Source organism: Cavia porcellus, unplaced genomic scaffold, assembly GCF_034190915.1.
Source record: "Cavia porcellus strain 051 isolate PalLab524CR breed Dunkin Hartley unplaced genomic scaffold, mCavPor4.1 scaffold_10, whole genome shotgun sequence".
Lineage (NCBI taxonomy): Eukaryota > Metazoa > Chordata > Mammalia > Rodentia > Caviidae > Cavia > Cavia porcellus.
In genome coordinates, this window is record NW_026947493.1 from 69,526,998 (window position 1) to 69,545,517 (window position 18,520).

The 18,520-nt window shown below is 45.8% G+C and overlaps 1 protein-coding gene across 2 annotated transcripts in view; it reads left to right on the forward strand.

Moving 5' to 3' along the window:
* Positions 1-18,520, forward strand: part of Ptdss1 (phosphatidylserine synthase 1) — a 61,051-nt gene that overhangs the window by 13,782 nt on the left and 28,749 nt on the right. For both annotated transcript variants that reach the window (XM_063257590.1, XM_063257589.1), the window contains exons 3-4: positions 11,091-11,135; positions 13,845-13,969. In XM_063257590.1, the coding sequence (XP_063113660.1) occupies positions 11,091-11,135; positions 13,845-13,969 (170 nt within the window). The remainder of the gene's footprint in view (positions 1-11,090; positions 11,136-13,844; positions 13,970-18,520) is intronic.

Consider the following 18,520-nt stretch of genomic DNA (forward strand, 5'->3'; position numbering starts at 1 on the left):
ATTGATCCGTGCCACTTTGCTAAATTGGCCCTTATAGATCTGCTTTGTTTTTTTCTTATTTCCTTTCTGTGTCTGCTCCCTAGACTATTCTGTCCTTGCTGGGTGTAACAATTTCTAAATGCTCACTTTTGTTTCTTATTTCTCTTACACCTCCAAAGGTTTAAAATTATTATAGTTTTTCCTAATGGATTATGCTTTATGGACCTATTTATGCTTAAAGAGTTTGTTATTGTTATTGTTGTTGTTTTTTCCTGTAATCTCACGCTGTCCAGTAGACTGTACTATGTACTGGAGGAAGCTCCTTATACCTGTCACTGCATGACACCTGGAAATGTCCCAGGGCACATCCTGAAGGTTTCCCAAGATGGTGACAGGGGAATTTTGTTCTGCAGATTTGCTTTTCTAATGTAGCACTACGTTTATAAGAACACATTGGTTTTTGCTGGTAGCATCGTAATTGAGCCAGCCTGGTTTCTAAAGTAATGACTTGTTCTAGATGGCCAGGTTTTTGGGGAGCTGAATTTATCTTTCCAAACACTCAAGCTTTTAAATTCAATTTACTCTTAATGAAAACCTTTCACTGTGCAAAAATCTACATCCCTGATACAGATATAACAAACATGGTTTGGCTTTTCCACGATGACTGGTGGTTCTGATAATGTACAATTACTGGGATACGGGTACAAAAGGTACATTATTGACATTGCTGTAGTGTTTGCTAAGAATAACCTCACTGCCAAAAGCTTCTCAGCAGTTTGCCAGCTTTCTTTTCCCTCCCATCACTAACACCTTAGAATTTTGGATTTCCAAGGAGAGCTTGGATGTCCTATGGCCTCTTCTCTCCTGCAGGGTCACTGTGTCACAGCACAGCATCCGTGGCCACCTGTGAGTGGTTCCCCTGAGCCCTAAATCAGCCCTTTCCACACCAGGTGATGTAGAATACAGCTCAAGGTGAGGAGATGGTGAATACCATCTCAGGTCAGATACCAGGTCAAGGCCAGTTTCAAAGCCATTTTATTTTTATGTTTTTTTATGTTATTTATTTATTTTTGTTGCTGTCCATAAAGGTTGCATTTCTCCTGGGATGTTTGTCCGTGTACATAACACATCTTAATTACTTTATGTCCCCTTCCCCTCCCATCCATCTCTGCTCCTTCCAACTCTTGTTCTCCTTTTTGTTTAAAAGGCAGTTTTCATTTTCTCTTTGATCCTTTTTTTTTCAGTCTCTTTCCTTCCCTTCCTGCCCCGCTTCAATCTCTTATTCCTTTTCCCATTTGAAAAAACATGTTCCTGCTTCCTATTTATTATCTATCCTTTATTTTGCTCTTCATTTATATTTTGGGTTTCTCATGTAAGAGAAACCATGAAGTATTTAAACTTGTGTGTCTGATTTATTTCAGATTCCTTTGCTATTTAGAGACACTATGGTCTCATGCATCCGTTTACCTACAAATGCCTCAAGTTCATCCTTCTTAAAGCAAAGTAGTACTTCATTGTATATGAATCCACATTTTCATTGTCCATGTATCAGTTGATGGCCATGTAGGCTGTTTTCAAGATTTACCTACTATAAGTTGTGCTGCTATAAAAAATGAGTACACATGTTATTCTTTTGGGAAGATTCCTAAAAGCAAATAGCTCTGGTAGAATTTCTGTGTTTAGTTTTTTGAGGAAGCTCCATACTGATCTTTGTAGTGGTTGTAGTAGTTTATGTTCCCACCAGCAATGTAGAAAGGTTCTTTTTTCCCCTTGCAGCCTTGCCAGTACTTGTCACTTGATTTCTTGATGATAGCCATGCCTTCTGGAGAAAGGTGCTATTTCAGTGCTGGTTTAATTTACATTTCTCTAATGGCTGGTGATGTTGGACATTTCCCCGTGTATTTATTGACTGCTGCTTTTGGGAAGTGTCTATACATATACGTTGCCTATTTTTTTAATTGGCCTTTTATTTTGGGAGTCTGGTTTTTTTGATTTTTGCAGCTTTTCAATGTTAGTCCTCTGTCCAAACAGGAAAAATATTTTCCCATTGTACAGTTCATCTCTTCACTCTGTTGTTTCCTTTGATGTTTAGAAGCTTTTTAATTTGCTATGATCCCATTTTTTGTTGATTCTATATACTATTTCTTGTGTCATTGGGGTTCTGTTCAGAAAGGTACTGCCTGTGGCTATGTCTTCAGGAGTTTTCCCTATTTCATGTTCCAGCAGATTGTCTCTGTGTATCTTTGATCTGTTTTGATTTTAGTTTAGTACATGGTGAGATATGTGAGTCTACACTTGATCTTCATGTTATGTCCGATTTTCCCAGCACCATTTATTAAAGAAGCTGTCTTGCCTGCAGTGTCTATTTTTGGTCCCTTTGTTGAAGATCAAATAGTTGAATGTATCTGGGGTTGTTTCTGCTTCTTTTGTTCTGTTCCACTGATCCCTATTTCTGGGTCTGTGCCAGTGCCGTGCTGTTTATATCACTGTAGCTTTGCAACAAAACTTCATGTCTAAAATCATGGTGCTTCCCACTTTGCTGTTATTACTCAGAATTGATTTTGTTATTCTGGATCTCTTCTGGTTCCATATGAATTTTTGGATTGCTTTCTCCAGGGATGTGAGTAATGCCTTTGGTATTTTGTTTGGGATTGTACCAAATCTTATCAGTTTGGGAAGTAGAGCTATTTTGACTATATTGGTTCTGCCTATTGAAGAACACGGGATACCTTTCTATTTTTGTATGTCTTGTACAGTCTCCTTTTTCAGAGTGATGTAATTTTTACTATAGAAGTCTTTCATTTCTAACGGGAAATTTTAGAGTCAAAAATATGAGCAGATTCCTATTCAGGCGATGGTGATTTCTCTCAGCCACTCCGCCCTCTATGTCCTGGGAAGATCTGTTTATTTCTGTCTCAGGCTTTGCCCCATCATTACTGCTCTGTGCCGGTATTCACACTGTTTTCATATTTCTTCTGTCCCCTAGCCTGTGAGTCTCTTTTGTCCCCATCAAGCTATAGCAGCACAAGCATTGAAAAATGTTGAAAGATAACCTCCAAATCCAGAGGTATCAGGTCTGTTCTTTCAGCCTTTGATTTCCTGGGCTGTGTTTTCTGTTGCTTACTTCTCAATGGTTACTTCTGATGGTTTCCTTTCTCCTTTGTAAATTTGCTGTTTCTGGGTTCAGATCCGTTTTGGAAGTTTAAGGATTCTCCAGGAAGGCCCTTTCAGTAAACCCTAGTTTTACAGCTGTGCCTCCGATGATGCTTCAGCAAAAGCTGAGGGCTTGACTTGCAAATGTGTTTCCTCAAGCTGTGAAAGGCACTAAAGGTTAGAAGATGAAATGTACCTAAACGAACGGTGTGATTTCTGCTGGAAGTCCTCTGATCTTCAAAGCTTTCTTAGCATGTTTAATCTCATCGTGCTTTGACTTTGTTGTTGGAATGATTAGACTGTGCTCATGCCTCCTCATGCTTTTCGTATAGTGCTTGTCCTCGCTCTGTGGACTCTGACTCATGCGGAGAGAGTCGGGGAAGGACTCAGAGCTCATCTTGTTCAGCCAGTTTACAGATGAGAAAGCCGAAACCCCTGGCTGTCAGTCCTCCACTGAGGTCACCTGGCCGCTGCTGTTAGCTGGGGTTAGGGCCCTGCTCTGCAGTTTCCTCTCTCAGGGTTGCTGTGGTCCAGTCTCATGTTATGTGCACTGTGAGGTGTTTATCTCTTATCTTCCTATATAATATGTTTCTCTCTCTTTCCCTTCCTCTTGGTTGCTGTTGGCTCTGGTTTTTCCCCAGAGTGAGGTCATACTGACCTGTACCTAGGGTGCTTTGAACCCTGCAGAAGATGGTGACAGCCGGGTCCTTGTTCCTCTGTTACCCAGATACGGTCTGTGATTGGCCTAAACTAGCAAATTGATCAGTGGGTAAAACATGTCAAAAATAAAGTAATAGGTAGTTCTAGCAAAAGGACAGTGGCAACACACCATCTTATATGGTAGGAATTGGGGCATTATTCAGGTGTCTTAATCCATTTTGTGTTTCTGTGACTAAATTCCTGAGACCGAGTAATTTATAAAGAAAAGAGATTTGGAGACTGGAAGTCCAGGACTGGGTTGGCACATCTGTAAAGGGCCTGGTGCTGCTTTGTGATGTAAAAGTGAGAAGAGAAGGGTCAGCCGGCACATGGAGAGCGCAGAATTGGGGCAGTCACCTTACCTTATGACAGTCCACTCTCATGATAACCAGTGCAGTCCTGTGAGAGCAAGAGTTCACTCATTCCTATGACTAATAAGCAGTCCCTCAAGAGCCGCAGGAATGACCCAAACACCTCTTACTAATTTTTGTGTTTGCATATGTTTGCAGTACATAATGATCGCATTGATCATGTGGAGTTGTTATATGTACATAACACACCCTAATTCTCTTTGTGTCCCCTTCTCCTCCCTTCCCTTCCCCTCCCGCTTAAGTGAATTTTTTATTAATGCGTGTTTGTAGTACCTAATGGTTACATTTGTTGTGGGTGGTTGGTATATGTACATAATACATCTTAATTCCTTTGCTGTCCCCTTCCCTACACTTCCCCCTCCATCCCCACACTGCATCTCTTGGCCCCTTACCTTTTGCAAAATTTCTGCCTCCCTATTTCTTATTATCTGTCTTTATTTTTCTCTTTAATTTATTTAAACTCTAGGTTTCTCATATAAGAAAAACCATGCAATATTTAACCTTGCAGGTCTGATCGATTTCATGTAACATTCTGGTCTCAAAATGCATCCCCTAAGAACTTTTATAGGCCCCACCACCACCACCACAGTGGCACTCAAATTTCAGCATCAATTTCAAGGAAGCAAACCGTATTGAAACCTTAGCATCAAGTCAGGTAGGACTTAGAGGGATTTTCTTAAAGCCAAACATACCTATCACCTGGTATGGTGGCACATCCCTGCAATCCGAGCATTCAGGAGGCTGAAACAGGTGGATCACTGCAAGTTTGAGGCCATCCTGGGCTACATAGTAAATTTAGGGCGAGCCTGAGCTACATAGGGAGACCTTGTCTCAGCCCCACTCACCAGAAAATGAATGATATAGCACACAAATTGTGTTTACCTTGTTTTCTAAAGATCCATTTATTCAAGCAATCATGTAATACATAAGATTAGTGTCATAGTTTAGATCTATAATGTCTCAAAAATCTCATGTTTGGAAGGTGGATTGCGGGTTGCCACGCTCATCAGTCCATTGATGATTCAGTAACTCAGTGTGCTACAGAGCTGAGGCTGATTGGAGGTGGGTCACTGGTGTGACCTGGAAGGGTACATTATTGCTCCCAACTCTTGCCCTCTCTGCTTCCTGGTTGGCATGGGTTGAGCAGCTTTCCTCCGCCATGCCCTTGTGCCATTCTGTTTCTGCTTTAGAGCCAGCAAGCCATGGACTGAACCCACTGCTCCTTTGAGTTGTGGCTGGTACCATATTTTGTACCAGAGGTGGGAAAATGCCTCATACAGGTAGTCAAACCATGCGTTCCTGCATAAATGTTACTGATTGTTCTTACGTTGGGAAAGCTTTGGGAGGGGCCAGTGGAGATGCCGAGCCGCTAGCAGGCCCCGAGAACCATGCTCTTGGACTGTGTGCCCAACCTCTGACTGTCCCGAGAGCCATGGTGTTACATGGCTACTTCTGTGAGTGGAATTCACATGCTGCTGCTTGCTCAAGTCTTGTACCTTATTTCCCCTTCTCTCCACTCTTGGCAAATATTCTTAAGTTAAGAAATGAAAATGAATAGAGGAAACGGATCCAAAACCTGCCTTGTCCTTCCTTCAGAGGCAGTTTTGGGGAAGTGCCTGTAGTGGATGGCATGCCCAGAATGATTCTGTCTTGGCAACTTCAAAGGCATCCGTCCTTGACCCAGTAAAGGCTGCCCTGCACGTCTGTGTAAAAACCTAAATTTAATTTTGACCACGTGTCTCAGCTCTTATCAGTGAGTCCAGTTGTGCCATCTGTGTGATCGTGTTGATGTTCCCACAGGAGGGGACCCTGTGGTTCTTTGTTGCATCTAAATAACAGAAGGTCCTTGCCTGTCTCCACTGAGTGACAGAGCACTCAGAATGCTTTTGGCTCCAAGTAATGGAAAAGCCGCGGGAAACAGTTTTCAAAAGGAGGGAGACAGGGCAACTGCAAGCCTCACCATTTCAGCAGCTCAGGGGCATGTGGAGACCCTGCCTGTCCTCCTTTCTCTTCAGCTCTCATCAGCAGGTGGTCCTGGCCTGGAGGTGTCTGCCCTGGTGGTCCCTGGGCAGGGCTCGAGTGCGCCACCACACCCAGCTTCAGGTCTTATTCAAGATGCTGTGAGCAGAGCAAAATACCTGTCCTTCCTGATTTTCCTGCGTTTATCTTTCTGTGTGTCCTCCAGTTCTTTTTGACTATGAGCTAAGGTCAACCATGTCTTCTTCATCTTCTAAAGTAAAAGCCAGTGCTCCCCACATGGGCTACGTAGTGAGATCAAGGCCAGCCTGTAAAGACCCTCTCCTCCTTCTCATTCTTTGTCATCTCCCATACATTGTTCTTTCTTTTGTCTTTTTCGTTTTTTATCGGTACCAGGGATCGAACTCACGACTGCGTTCTTGGCGCTTATGCTGCTGAGCTAAATCCCCAGCCCCTCCATACATTGTTCTTTTAAAAGTACTTCTGAGCTGGGTTTAGTGGCACACACCTACGATCTCACGCCGGGGACCTGAGGCAGGAGGATGGCAAGTTTGAGCCTAGCTTGGGTCATTTAGCAAGACCTTGTCTCAGAATGGGTGTGGTCCGCTGGGGGTGTAGCTCAGCATGAAGGTCCTGGGTTCAGTCCCCGAGAGAGGGGCCAGCACGGGGATAATTATGCCTCAGGCTTGAAACTTGTGTGGAGTGCATCTCACTCTGTTTCCCTGGGAGAATTCGAACTTAAAAATAATTATCATGAAGAGAAGAAGCAGGCGGAGAGGTCTTCTCAGGCAGCCTCGGGCCTGAGGAGATATAAATGTGTTGCTGTTAGGCACTTTCTGGGTTTTGTTCTGAGAATTGTGCTTCCCTAATGTTCAGGCCCTTGCACTAATTACTCAGGACTGTTTCCAGTGAATTAAGCAGTGATCTTATTTTGTAGTTTCTGAGGCCAGCTCTCCTCCTGATGAAGAACTTTTATCTCTATTTTTTGAAAATCAAGCTTGCTCTTCATGTCTGACTCAAAATTATAGCTCCTAGACGGAAGAGTTGACAAAGAAAATAAAACATGCAGTTTTTAAATATGTCTCACAAGACCGCAACCCAGAAGAGAAACTGCATAGGTTTCTGAGTTGTGGTGCTTTCCTTCCTCATTTCTCCTGCATAACCAGGAAAAGGAGGCCCACTGTTTCCGTTGGCTCTGATCAAATCAGAAAACCCAGGGTCCCCATTGGCACCCCACCAGGAGGGTTTGCCCTCCTGTAACTCCTGAAACCTGAAGGGCAGTCGGACGGGGTGGGGAAGGGAAAGTTGCCCTGCAGGGCTCTGGACCAGCCTGTTGGGGGGGTTCAGGGTGTGGGAGAACCTTTGGGGTGAAGCAGTGTTCTCAGGCTGTGATAGTGGTACCCACGTACTGCCCCAGCAAGTGCCAGGGTGAATGGCTCCTCCTCTGTGTGTCCTGGCACTTGTGGGATCTGCAGTGAAGACTTGATGACAAAGGTGAGTGTGGATTGACCCAGTGAGCAAAGATATCAGGGTTCACAGAACAGAAAACTGGCCAGCCTCATTCCTCACTTTGGTGGCACAGATGGTATTTTTAGTAAGTATTTCCTCTGGGATGTACTTAAACTATTACATTTAAAAATTTCAAAGTCGTAGCAGAGCATGGTGGCACACACCTGTAATCCCAGCTACTCTGGAGGCTGAGGAAGGAGGATTGCTGTGAGTTCAAGGCCAGTTCTGGGCTACATAGTGAGCTCAAGGCCAGCCTGAACTACAAAGTGAGACCCTGTCTCATAAAAGATAAAATAAAGTAATAGCTTCTTCCCAAAGGACAGCAGATAATTGTCACAATCCTTGTAGATTTGAGGGAAGTGAGATTGGATGACAAACTCTGGGTTGGGTTTTGTCGTTACCTCTTGAAAGGGCTCCACATTCCTTCCCTCATCTCTGCCAGACAGAGACCCCAGGGCAGTGGCTGGCTTGCTTCTCTGGAGCCCTTCTACCCTTTCCCTGCTCCTCTCTGCCTTGCTCCCCAGTAAGTCCTGACCCCTATTAGAGCAAGACCATGTAAAGCCCTCCACCACCCTGTCCCTGCAGGGGCACCAGCCTTAGCAGCCCCTGCCCCTCATGGTCCTTTTACCCTGCTGGCTGGGGAGCCAGAACAGCTCTAAGACCACAATACCCCGTCTGCTGTCCCTCCTGAAGGACCCAGTTCTGTGGAGGCTGCAGGGGAGACACAGGTGCAAGCCAACAGAGTAGACTCTGAGCACCATGGGGAGACCTTGGGAGCTGCGTGACCCTGGGCAAGTTCCTCTGGCCACAGTGTCCTTGTCTGCACAGTAGGTGCAGCTGCAGCGGCACCCTCACCCCCTAGGGGATAGGAGAGAGTGGAGGTCAGGGTGAGGGGTGTGTTAGTCCACACCTGGTGTGCATACAGGTGTGCTCTGGAAAGCACTGGAGCCTTCATTGCCGTAGGTCTGGACAGTGACACCATTTGAGCGATTATAATGATCAAGCTGGGAATTCTGATGCAAAGCCAAATAACGGGTCATAAAATTTTAGAATTGGACCTAAGCAGAAACTATAGAGAAAGCTGTGGTCCCATGTTACACGTACAAGGTCAGTTCCATGGTGCTGCTGAAGTAGCCTGTAAGCTGCCAGCCACCATCACACAGAAGCCGTTGGTGGTGAGCAGCCAGGAGCCATCAGCTAACATTGGCGGAGAAGAGCGAGCGTTTGCAGGAGAAAGTTGCGTAGAAGACGCTAATTTTAGCCAGCAGTCTCCCAGTGATGTCAGATGAATCTGTAACATTACCTGAAAATCATGCTGATTCATATGCTTCCCTGTAACCTTCCAAGAAAGCAGCAGCTGATTAATAAGTCTATCACTGTTGTCCTCTGAGCTTTCAATGTCAGAGCTTAGAAAGGGAACAATTTTGGATAAGTCCCTCCCCGACTGCACTCTCCCTTCCTGACCAAAAATTACAGGCACCAGATGCATTTGGAGAAAGCAGGGATCCCGCTCTCCCTCTGAGCTGTCACCCACTAAACCAGGAACCCAGTAGGTGTGGATGACAGGTGACCCTCAGAACTAATTTTCATAAGATGAACTTGATTCATCAAAAGAAAGTAGTTAAAATATGATGCATTTGTCTTTTTTTTAACACTCTATTGCAGAACTGAATAAAGATTATAATGTAATATTTATCCTACAACAAGATTCCAGGTTGGCTGGTCGTGGTGGCACACACGTAATCCCAGGATTTGAAAAGCTGAGGCAGGAGAATCATCATGAGTTAGAGGCCAACCTGGATTACATAGTGAGGCTATCTCAAAAAGAAAGAAAGAGAGAGGGACAGGGGAGGGAGGGAGAGAGGAAGAAAGGAAAAAAGAGAAAAGGAAAAGATGTGAGAACATGGACAGGCTTACAGAAGTGGGAGGGCTTGGTGACCCCCACACCCTGCCCCCAGCACAGCCCCCCGGGCAGGGACGGAAAAGCAGAGAGGGACAAGCTTTGCATTCCTCCCTGACTGTTGCCAGCTGCCAAGTTCAAGTCAAGTCGGCACAGGCCCAACCTTAGACCCAGCCCTTGCTGTGCACTCCCAGGATTATGGCCTGGTGTCTGTGTCAGGCAGATGGGGATTGAAGGGCAAGAAGGCTGCTCAGAAAGAGTGGGAGCCCCAGGCAGGATCAGGGCCCTCCCAGGCAGTGCTCTTCGTGTTCCCTGCTGCCAGTGGTAAATTGCTTTAGTGTCAAGGCCCAGGGCACCTGCTAGCTGGCTTGCTTGTTCCTCCTCTTCTAGTCCCCCTCGTCTCCTTCCATAGAAGAGGAAGTGTCCATGCCTCATTTGTATCCAGGCAAGTTTCCCCGCCATGAACCTGCTTCGCTTGTGAGGAATCTGTCTGAGCTGGGCTGCCATGTCTGCAGTGTTCCATGTGTCTTGTGACGTGTCACAACTGGAAACTGCTGTGTTGTGGTGCTCACCAGTTTGTTTTCAGGGCACTCCACATCTCATTCGTTTGTTTGGTCCTTTGTTATTTTTCTTCCTGAGACGGATTCAGTCCGTAGTTCAGGCTAGCCTTGAACTCACTCCTGCCTCAGCCTCCCTAAATGCTGGGATTACAGGTATGCACCCCTGCACCCAGCTTTCACTTCCTTTCAAGGCACAGTGTTAGCTCTCTTTCACTCATCCCACACTACCCGCTGACTTTCCCGCATCATTTCTTCTACTAAAGTTCTCCAATATAAAGTACTGAAGTTCCCAGAGTCCGCATCGAGCTACATCCCTATTCTCTTTTATTTTGTATTTTGTAACAAACTCTTACTAAATTGTCAAGACTGAGCTCAAACTGGTGATCTTCCTGCCTCTGCCTCCCAGAGTGCTGGGATGACAGGCGTGTGCCTCCACGTCCAATTTCCCCACTCTTACACACACACACACACACACACACACACACACACACACACACACGCAAGCATGCCCACCCCTCAGCTGTCCTGACCTCTTTACCTGGCCTGGGACAGTTAGGGGATTTCAATTGAGAAGGTACAATATGTATTTTACAGGTGCACAGGTGCACGCACACACAAACACCCTCACCCTCCAAAGAAACAAATGAAACAAAGATCAGCCCGGTGACCTACTCACCACTGCAACATTGTTTCCGTAGGAAGTGATTTTCTCACATTTTCTCACTTCTACAGACAGAGTTGTGGAGATTAATGCATGATGATTGTAGTGGCAGCTGTTACAATGTGCATAGCTCAGTTCAGTGTCCACTGTGACTTCAAAGTGTTTTGTAGCCAAGACCAAGCAATGGGAGCTGTTTCTTGTTGTCTGTATGAAGATGTTGCTAGCTGTCTGGTTTCTGTCCTTTCAAACTCATTCATTCTAACTTGGATTTCTGTCCACAGGTCCATTTACTCGACCTCATCCAGCCATATGGCGAATGGTTTTTGGTGAGTTCCTTAGGAGATGTAAAAATGTCTTCTACTTTTTAAAAATTGTTTTTAAATTGTAGCAGTTTGATTTACCATGCCACAGTGAAAATTTTTAGTTTTTTTTTGCTTTTTGGTGTTCCTAATGTCATTTCTTCTACTAAAATCTCCAACATAAAGTACTAAAGATGATTTAAATTCTCTGATGGGTGAATTGTCCCCGCTGCATCCGATCCTCTGAGGTCCTGTAATTTGCTTGAGATTGAATTTAAGCAGGTATTGCTGGTTTGGCTTCCTGCAATCTGGGATGCATCCTGTGAACACATTCATCCTCCTGACGTCCAGGAGGGAGCAGTAACCCAGCAGCTCTGTGTCTTCAGCATTAGGAATGGGAAAGAACTTGGAAACAGGAGGTCCCTCATTTGAACTGAAGTTTGGCAAGAAGCCAGATCACCTGAGTAGACTTAATGTCCAAGTAAGACATCAAATAAATTATTTTAGGTTTAGAAAATGTAATCTTGGATGCAAATGTCATAATGGATGGATATTTTATTCGCCTGTTTTTCTTTTAGCCTTCAGAGACCACAGGTGACTCTGAGGCCAGCAGGGAGAGCAGACAGACAGGGTCTGCCCCTCCAGGAAGAGAAGGGAGGCCAGCTGTAGAGAGCAGTCTATCACGTCAGTAATCAAAAATGACCAGTTGTCACTCAGTGCAGGAAGTGGGTTACAATTGGGTGAGGTGACTTTGGCCTGGGTGGTGAGAGAAGGCCCGAGGGAGTGATGCTTACTCCCAAAACCTCCTTGCAGAGAAGGAGCTCAGTGTGCAGGGATTTGGGGGAGGGGACATTCCAGGGGAAGAGAAAGGCCCCTAAAATAGCCACACAGCCAGAAAGAATGTGGCGGGCTCCAGCCAGCGTGGCCTGTGTGAAGCGAGTCTGGGGAAAAAGAAAGGGGTCAACCACAGAGCTGGTCAGAAGTGAGAGCATCAGGGGTTGGTGGGCCAGGGTGTACCCTCAGTGTGGGCACACAGGATTTCTGGAAAGGCAAGGCATGTTCCATCCATGTGCAGTTTTTAAAACAGCCCTGGCTGCCTTAGGTAGGTCCCGTGGATTTAATGGTGCTGCTTGAAGTTGAAAGTCACTTTGAGGTCATTGGACACAGCTGAGGTTTTCCTATTCAGCGATCTATTGTATATAAGGGGCACTTTTATTTCTTACCTGAGAGCTTATGTGGCTTCTTGATAAACAAATGAGACTGGTAGACTGTTCTCCAGGACACACATACAGTCATATGGACATACTCTGCATGTAATTGTCAGGCTTGCCACACCTCACAGCCCCACCCAGAACTATAGTTTAAAACCTCTACATTGGGGCCAGGGGGTTAGCTCAGCAGGCACAAGTGCCTGCCTGGCAAGTGCTAGGTCGCAAGTTCAAATCCCGGTACCTCTGCCAAAAAAATCTCTGCATTGTGCATGCTCAAATCTCTGCATTCTGATAGGCTGAGGCAGGAGGATCACAAATTCACAAGCCTGTGGAAATTAGCAGGATCTTGTCTCAAAATAAAAAAGGGCTGGGGATGTAAATCAGGTGACAACTCAGAGTTCAATCCCCAGTACCACAGACAAACCAGAAACCACCACCTGCCCCACAGGCAGTTGCTTTCTGTCTTACAATAACGATTTCAACAGGCTTTTGATTTGAAAAAGGAGTAGCAGAAGCTCATTAAAGATGCCAATGTATAAAGACAGCTGGAGCAAAAGTACAGAACTAAGACAGTTCTCACAGCAGCCTGCAGAGCAGAGTACCTTCCTGGGCCTATGGGTGTGGGACTGTGGGTAGGCTGTCCTCTCTCCTCCCTCCTGTCATCCCGGGAGCTGCCCTAGCACTAGCCAGTCCCTTCAGAAGGCCCAGGAAGCTGGCCGAGCCACAGCATGTGCCCATGTGGCATTTCATTCCCACTACGGACACTAGACACAGACACGTCCCTCCCCGCACTAGAACTTAGTTCTGGGCCATTTGGATGGGACGCTGAGGGGATCCAAGGTCACTGGTGTCAGTGTCCAGATGTTCCACATCAACATTTTAAGTGCAACAATCCAGCAGACAGAAGTGACAGTGCCCTGGTGTGTTTTCAGGTATTTCTGAAATGCATGCATTGGCTTTTTCCTCCTTAAAAATATGTTACTAGCTTTTCATTTTTAAACATGGTGTGGATATTAGGATAGAAGTTATGGTGTCACAATAAAACAAGGCTTGCAAGGGCTCATCTGGAGGCTGAGTCCCACCCAGATAAGTGGCGCTGGGGCCCCTCCTACCTCAATCCTGGAATACAGAAGTGTCCCCACCCAGCCTGGCCTGCCTCTCATCTTCTCCCTCAGCTTCCGGAAATGTCATCCAGGTCATCATGTTTGCCTCCCATATATTTGCTGGGAAAGAAAGTTGGAAATCTCTGCTGTGGCCCCCAGGTGCCTCCTGTCACTTAGGCGGTACGGGCTCCTGTCAGCATCACAGCCACTTGTTGGGTCCTGGACATGTCTGTCTCCCAGCACCTGCCCTCAGGAGGACATGGCACTGGGCCTGAGACTCCCTCATTAAAGAAAATACCCAGTCGGGACAGAGGCCTCGACAGGCTGTGTGGCGGTGTTTGTACGGGGCGTGTCAGCCAGTGCTGGTGTCCCCTGCGTGTCCTGTGTCTTTCTAAACTCGAGCCTGTTTGTGTTTCTCCCAGGACTCAGCGTGCTCTACTTCCTGTTCCTGGTCTTCCTCCTCTTCCTGAATTTCGAGCAGGTTAAGTCCCTAATGTACTGGCTAGACCCAAATCTTCGCTACGCCACAAGGGAAGCGGATGTCATGGTAGGTACTGGACAGTGGTCTCGTAGCGAAACTGGACTCTCAGGTGTGGGACGTAGTAGAGTTTGCACTGTGGGTTGTTGCTCCCCCGTATTTCCCATGTGACTCACCAAAAGCCAGATCTCTGGGTGAGCTGTTGAATTAGATGGTTTCGCAGAGGCAAGGCAGTCCTAGGGGATGATGCAAAGCTGTCCTCAAGGAGGTTTGGACATTCTCACCAGAGAGCTTGGGCCTGAATTCTTGTCAGCCTCTGTCAGTTGTCTACTATCAGACGTTGGGTGAAGTATTCTCTGGCCTATCTCACTTATGAGGTGGACATGGTCATATACATTCTGAGGGGTTTTCATGTACCCCAGCGTGAAGCCTGCGCAGCACCCCCAACCCAGATCCCCAGTCCGCCACTGCTGCCCCCGCAGCGTTGTCCTCTGCACCTCTGCTCCTGCCCATCCTGCCCCAGTGCCACAAGGAGCTGCTGTAATGACTCACTTTTAATTAAACCACAAAAAACAGTTTTTATTCTTGGCTAACACTGTATTTTGACTTCTACTGAGAAAGACTGCTCATTGGGGAAAAGCGACTTTTTCTCCCTAAATTCTTTTTATTAGTGACTTCCTCACTGCTGAGACACAGTACCCAACACCTACAAGTTAAAGGAGGAAAGTTTTTTTGGCTCACCATTTGTACAGGTTTCAGTCCGTAGCCGACTGGCCCCATGGCAGGGTGGCCCGGCAGAGGAGGAGCTGCTCTCGGCCTAGCAGGGAAATAGAGAGCAAGGAGCCGGGAAGAGAGAGAAAGCCTTCCAGCCCACTGCCCGGCTGACTGCCTCTTCCTTCCTACAGATCCCATCTCCTAACGTTAGGCAAGTCAGCTAAAGGCCCTGTAAACCAGTGAGCTCCCCAAACCCCTGCCTATGAGCGCATGTGGCCCTCACAGGGCATCTAAATACAAGCCAGAACCATCACGGTGAACCATCACCGTGACCAGATGTGTGGGAGTCCCCTGCGCCAGGTAATTCTCCAGCTCTGCCAACACCAGCTGGGGAATGGAGAGTTTAATTTCATTCTGATATTACCTAGAGTCTGTCCAGTTGCACAAGTTGAAGGCTCTGTCCCATGAGACAGCCCACCTTATAGATCCAGATCGCTAATTCAGGTTGTCACCTGTGTTCCTGACCAGCCAACCCAAAACAGGAGGTTGTCAGAATACTCACTTGTTATGATGGCTCACAGAATGCAGGGAAACGGCTTTACCAGCTTATTACAAAGCCTACAACAGAGGGCATAGATGAGCGGCCAGGGAGAGGCTGGAAGGGTCCCAAAGCCCTCATGGAGTTGAGGGATACCTTGTTACCTGTCACCTTTCTCAAAGCTTTCCATATCCCATAGTTCAGTGGCTGATGGAGAGCTCATCCCAGACATAACAGTTATTAACATTCCAAATCCTCTCCTTTGCCTTACAGGATGAGGGTGGCTCTGAAAGTTTTAAGCCTGTGATTAAGGTGACAGTCTCCATTCAGGAATCTGCCAAGAGTTGCCTTCCTAGAACAAAGGATGCTCTTGTCACCTGGAAATCTAGGAGGTTAAAAGTTAGGGTTAGAGACCAAATATGAGAACAACACTCAGGAAATTACAAGGGCTTTTAAAATAGTTCCATGCCAGGAACTAAAAACAGAGACCAGAATCATATCATACTATTTTATACTGTAATGTTTCTTTTCTATTTTTTCATTTGTGGTCTGTTTGCCTAATATTTGGTACATGTTGAAGAAAAACCTGGTGGTGCTCAGGGGGATTAGAATGGCATTTGGGTCACAGACCTACAATATTTGCTTTGACAAACAAGAAATACCATGAAGAGACTTAATAAAAAGGTCCAAGAAGTAATTGTTCCATCTTAGTTGACCCTGGTCAGGTCTTTCTTGGAAGAGTGTTTCTCAATTTCTAACTTAAAAATTAGTTTGCAGAATTTATAAAACACAGGAGAAAAATCTGTCTTGGAATTTCACAGTCTAAGAAAAAGAATGGCAAAGGATGACCAACAGCTGGTAATGGTGATGATATGTGTATTAGTCAGCCTTCTATTGCAGTGACAAAATACCCGAAAAGAAATTTATAAAAAGCTTTGTTTTGGTTTGTAGTTACGGAGGTTTTCAGTTGATGATTCGTTGGGCCTGTGGCAAGGCAGCACATCCTGGTGAGAACCTGTGACAGGAAACTGCTCACCTCTTACCAGCTGGGAACCAGAGAGGGACTCAGCTGACACGCCACAGTCCTCAGAGAACATAGCCCAATCCCTGGAACCTCCATCAAGCCCACCACATAGATTCCACCCCCTTCTGGTAGCACCAGGCCTGTAATGCGGACCCTTTGGGGAATATTCCAGATCCAAATATAGCAGTAATGAAAGTGATGGTACCAGCAGGGGTAAGAGCAGTTAGGAGCTTGCTGGGAACTTCCTAGCATTCTATTTCATTAGTCTTGTGCATCATTTGAGGTGTTCAGACCACGTTTTCAGAGAAGGAGAGAGCAGCTTCAAATGCTGTGTAGGCCTCCCTGGCGTCCAGACAGGATTCTCACTTCCCCTGAGCTTCCAAGTATGCAGTGTATACACCAAGTCCTTCCATGCTGACAGGAATCTCATCAGACAAATATTGAGAGAGTGATTGTCCCGATACAGTGTTTTCCAAAACAACTTCTAAGGCTTTTTGAGCAAAGTAAACCAATATGCAGGGCATTGTGCTGGTGCCTGCTTTGATCCAGGTTGATGGAAGAAACCTAGTCAAATAATGTTCTTGCCATGCAGCATTCTTAGGAATTTAGCAGTGTGAGCACATCTGACCATCACAGTTACAGCTTGAAGATCGCTGCAGCTGGCCTTTAAAATCTTGTCTTCTGGTACTGGCTGACTTCTTTTCTTGCCAAGCCAAGCAAAGCACAGTGCCCCTCTTCACCATCCTCATCATTTTCCACTTCCTTAAGAGACAGAGCCTGCGACTCACTTGTTCCTGAGCTTATCTAATATCGCCACTCTTCACCCATTCCTAACCTTAGTAGGTTCTGGCCCATGAAAACTCAAACTCCCCTTTCCCCTTAGAATTTCTATTTTAAATTGGGTCAGAGTGGAAAGCATTACCGAAATCCCGTTAGAAGTAAATTTGTTGCCATGCATGGTGGTTCCTGCTGCCTGTAGTCTCAGCATTCTGGGAGGCAGAGGCAGGAGGATTCCAAGCCTGCGATCAGCTTGAGCAATTTCTCAATTGAGATCCTGCCTTAAGAATTTAAAAAGGGCTGGGGATGTAGCTCGGTGCAAAGGAATTATGTTCAGTTCTATAGTACTGCAAAAACATTTTTTTTTGTATCTTCTGTTATTGTTTGCTCTTTTTTAAAGTATTGATTGTGGACTGAGGTTATATAGCTCAATTGAGGAACACGTGCTTAGTGTTCACTAGGCCCTGAGCCCTCAGTCCTCAGCACCAAAATCAAATAAATATTGATTCTGTATAAAATATATGTCCTAAGCTTCCGCCAGGCCTTGAGAGTGCACCTTGCTGGTGAGTCAGTTGGTCTGCACCAGTGGCCCTCTGTGTAGTAGATACTAATTGAGCCTTCCCTATGTACCAACGCACGCTGAGTGAGGCAGGTAGGTGGCCATGCGCCTTGGACTCTTGGGAAGTAGGATCTGCTCAAAGGCAGACTGTTGGCCATTGAACCCTGGGACAATCTCAACGTTTAAAACTTTTTAAGCATACGTAAGAATAGAAAGAATCCTTAGTCCCCATACACCCAACACCCACCTTTGACAACCATTGCCATATACCGAATGCTTTTTCATCTCCTCTTCTCCATCTTAGATCATTTTTAAATAGGCTCAAGATTAAACCTAAAGCATATAGACTCGCTCTTTTAAAGACATTTCAGCATACGGTTAGTGATCACATTTCCCCAGTTGGCCCCTAAATGGTTTCTCCGACTGACTTACTCAAGGTAAAATGCCAGCAAGCTCCACAAGTTGCATTTGAGGCATCTCTTATATCTCTTCTGATCAGTGGTTTCTATCCACAAGTTTCCTTTTGCCATGAAATTTATTTGTTGAAGAAATAGTGTTGTTTATTTGTAGCTTCTCACATCTGGACTGTGAAGCTTGCATTTACGGGATGCTACTTACTGAGCGTGTTCCCCTTTGCCCTGCATTTCCTTTTCCTTTGCACTGGCAGTTGGAGGTAGAGAACAGGTGGGGCTCCAGACTGCAGTGCCATTCCTGCAATGCAGCAGCATCTTAAGAGGGTGCTCTGCGGCACTACAGAGCTCAAGGTGTCTGCTGGTCTCTATAATGTTAGTTACAGGTGTGGCTTTCAAAGGGGCGAAAAGAAACTACTTAAAGGATCATCCATTGCTATACATTGAAATAGCATCCTGTTTCTCAAAACAATGCAGTGTGAAAAGGCCATGTCATAGGATCAGGGAAGCACAGTCCCCTCATGAAGCAGCAGTGCTGGAAAGGAAAAGGAGTGAGTGCTGTTGGTATTTAAGAACAGAATCCTGCCTGAGGCCTCAA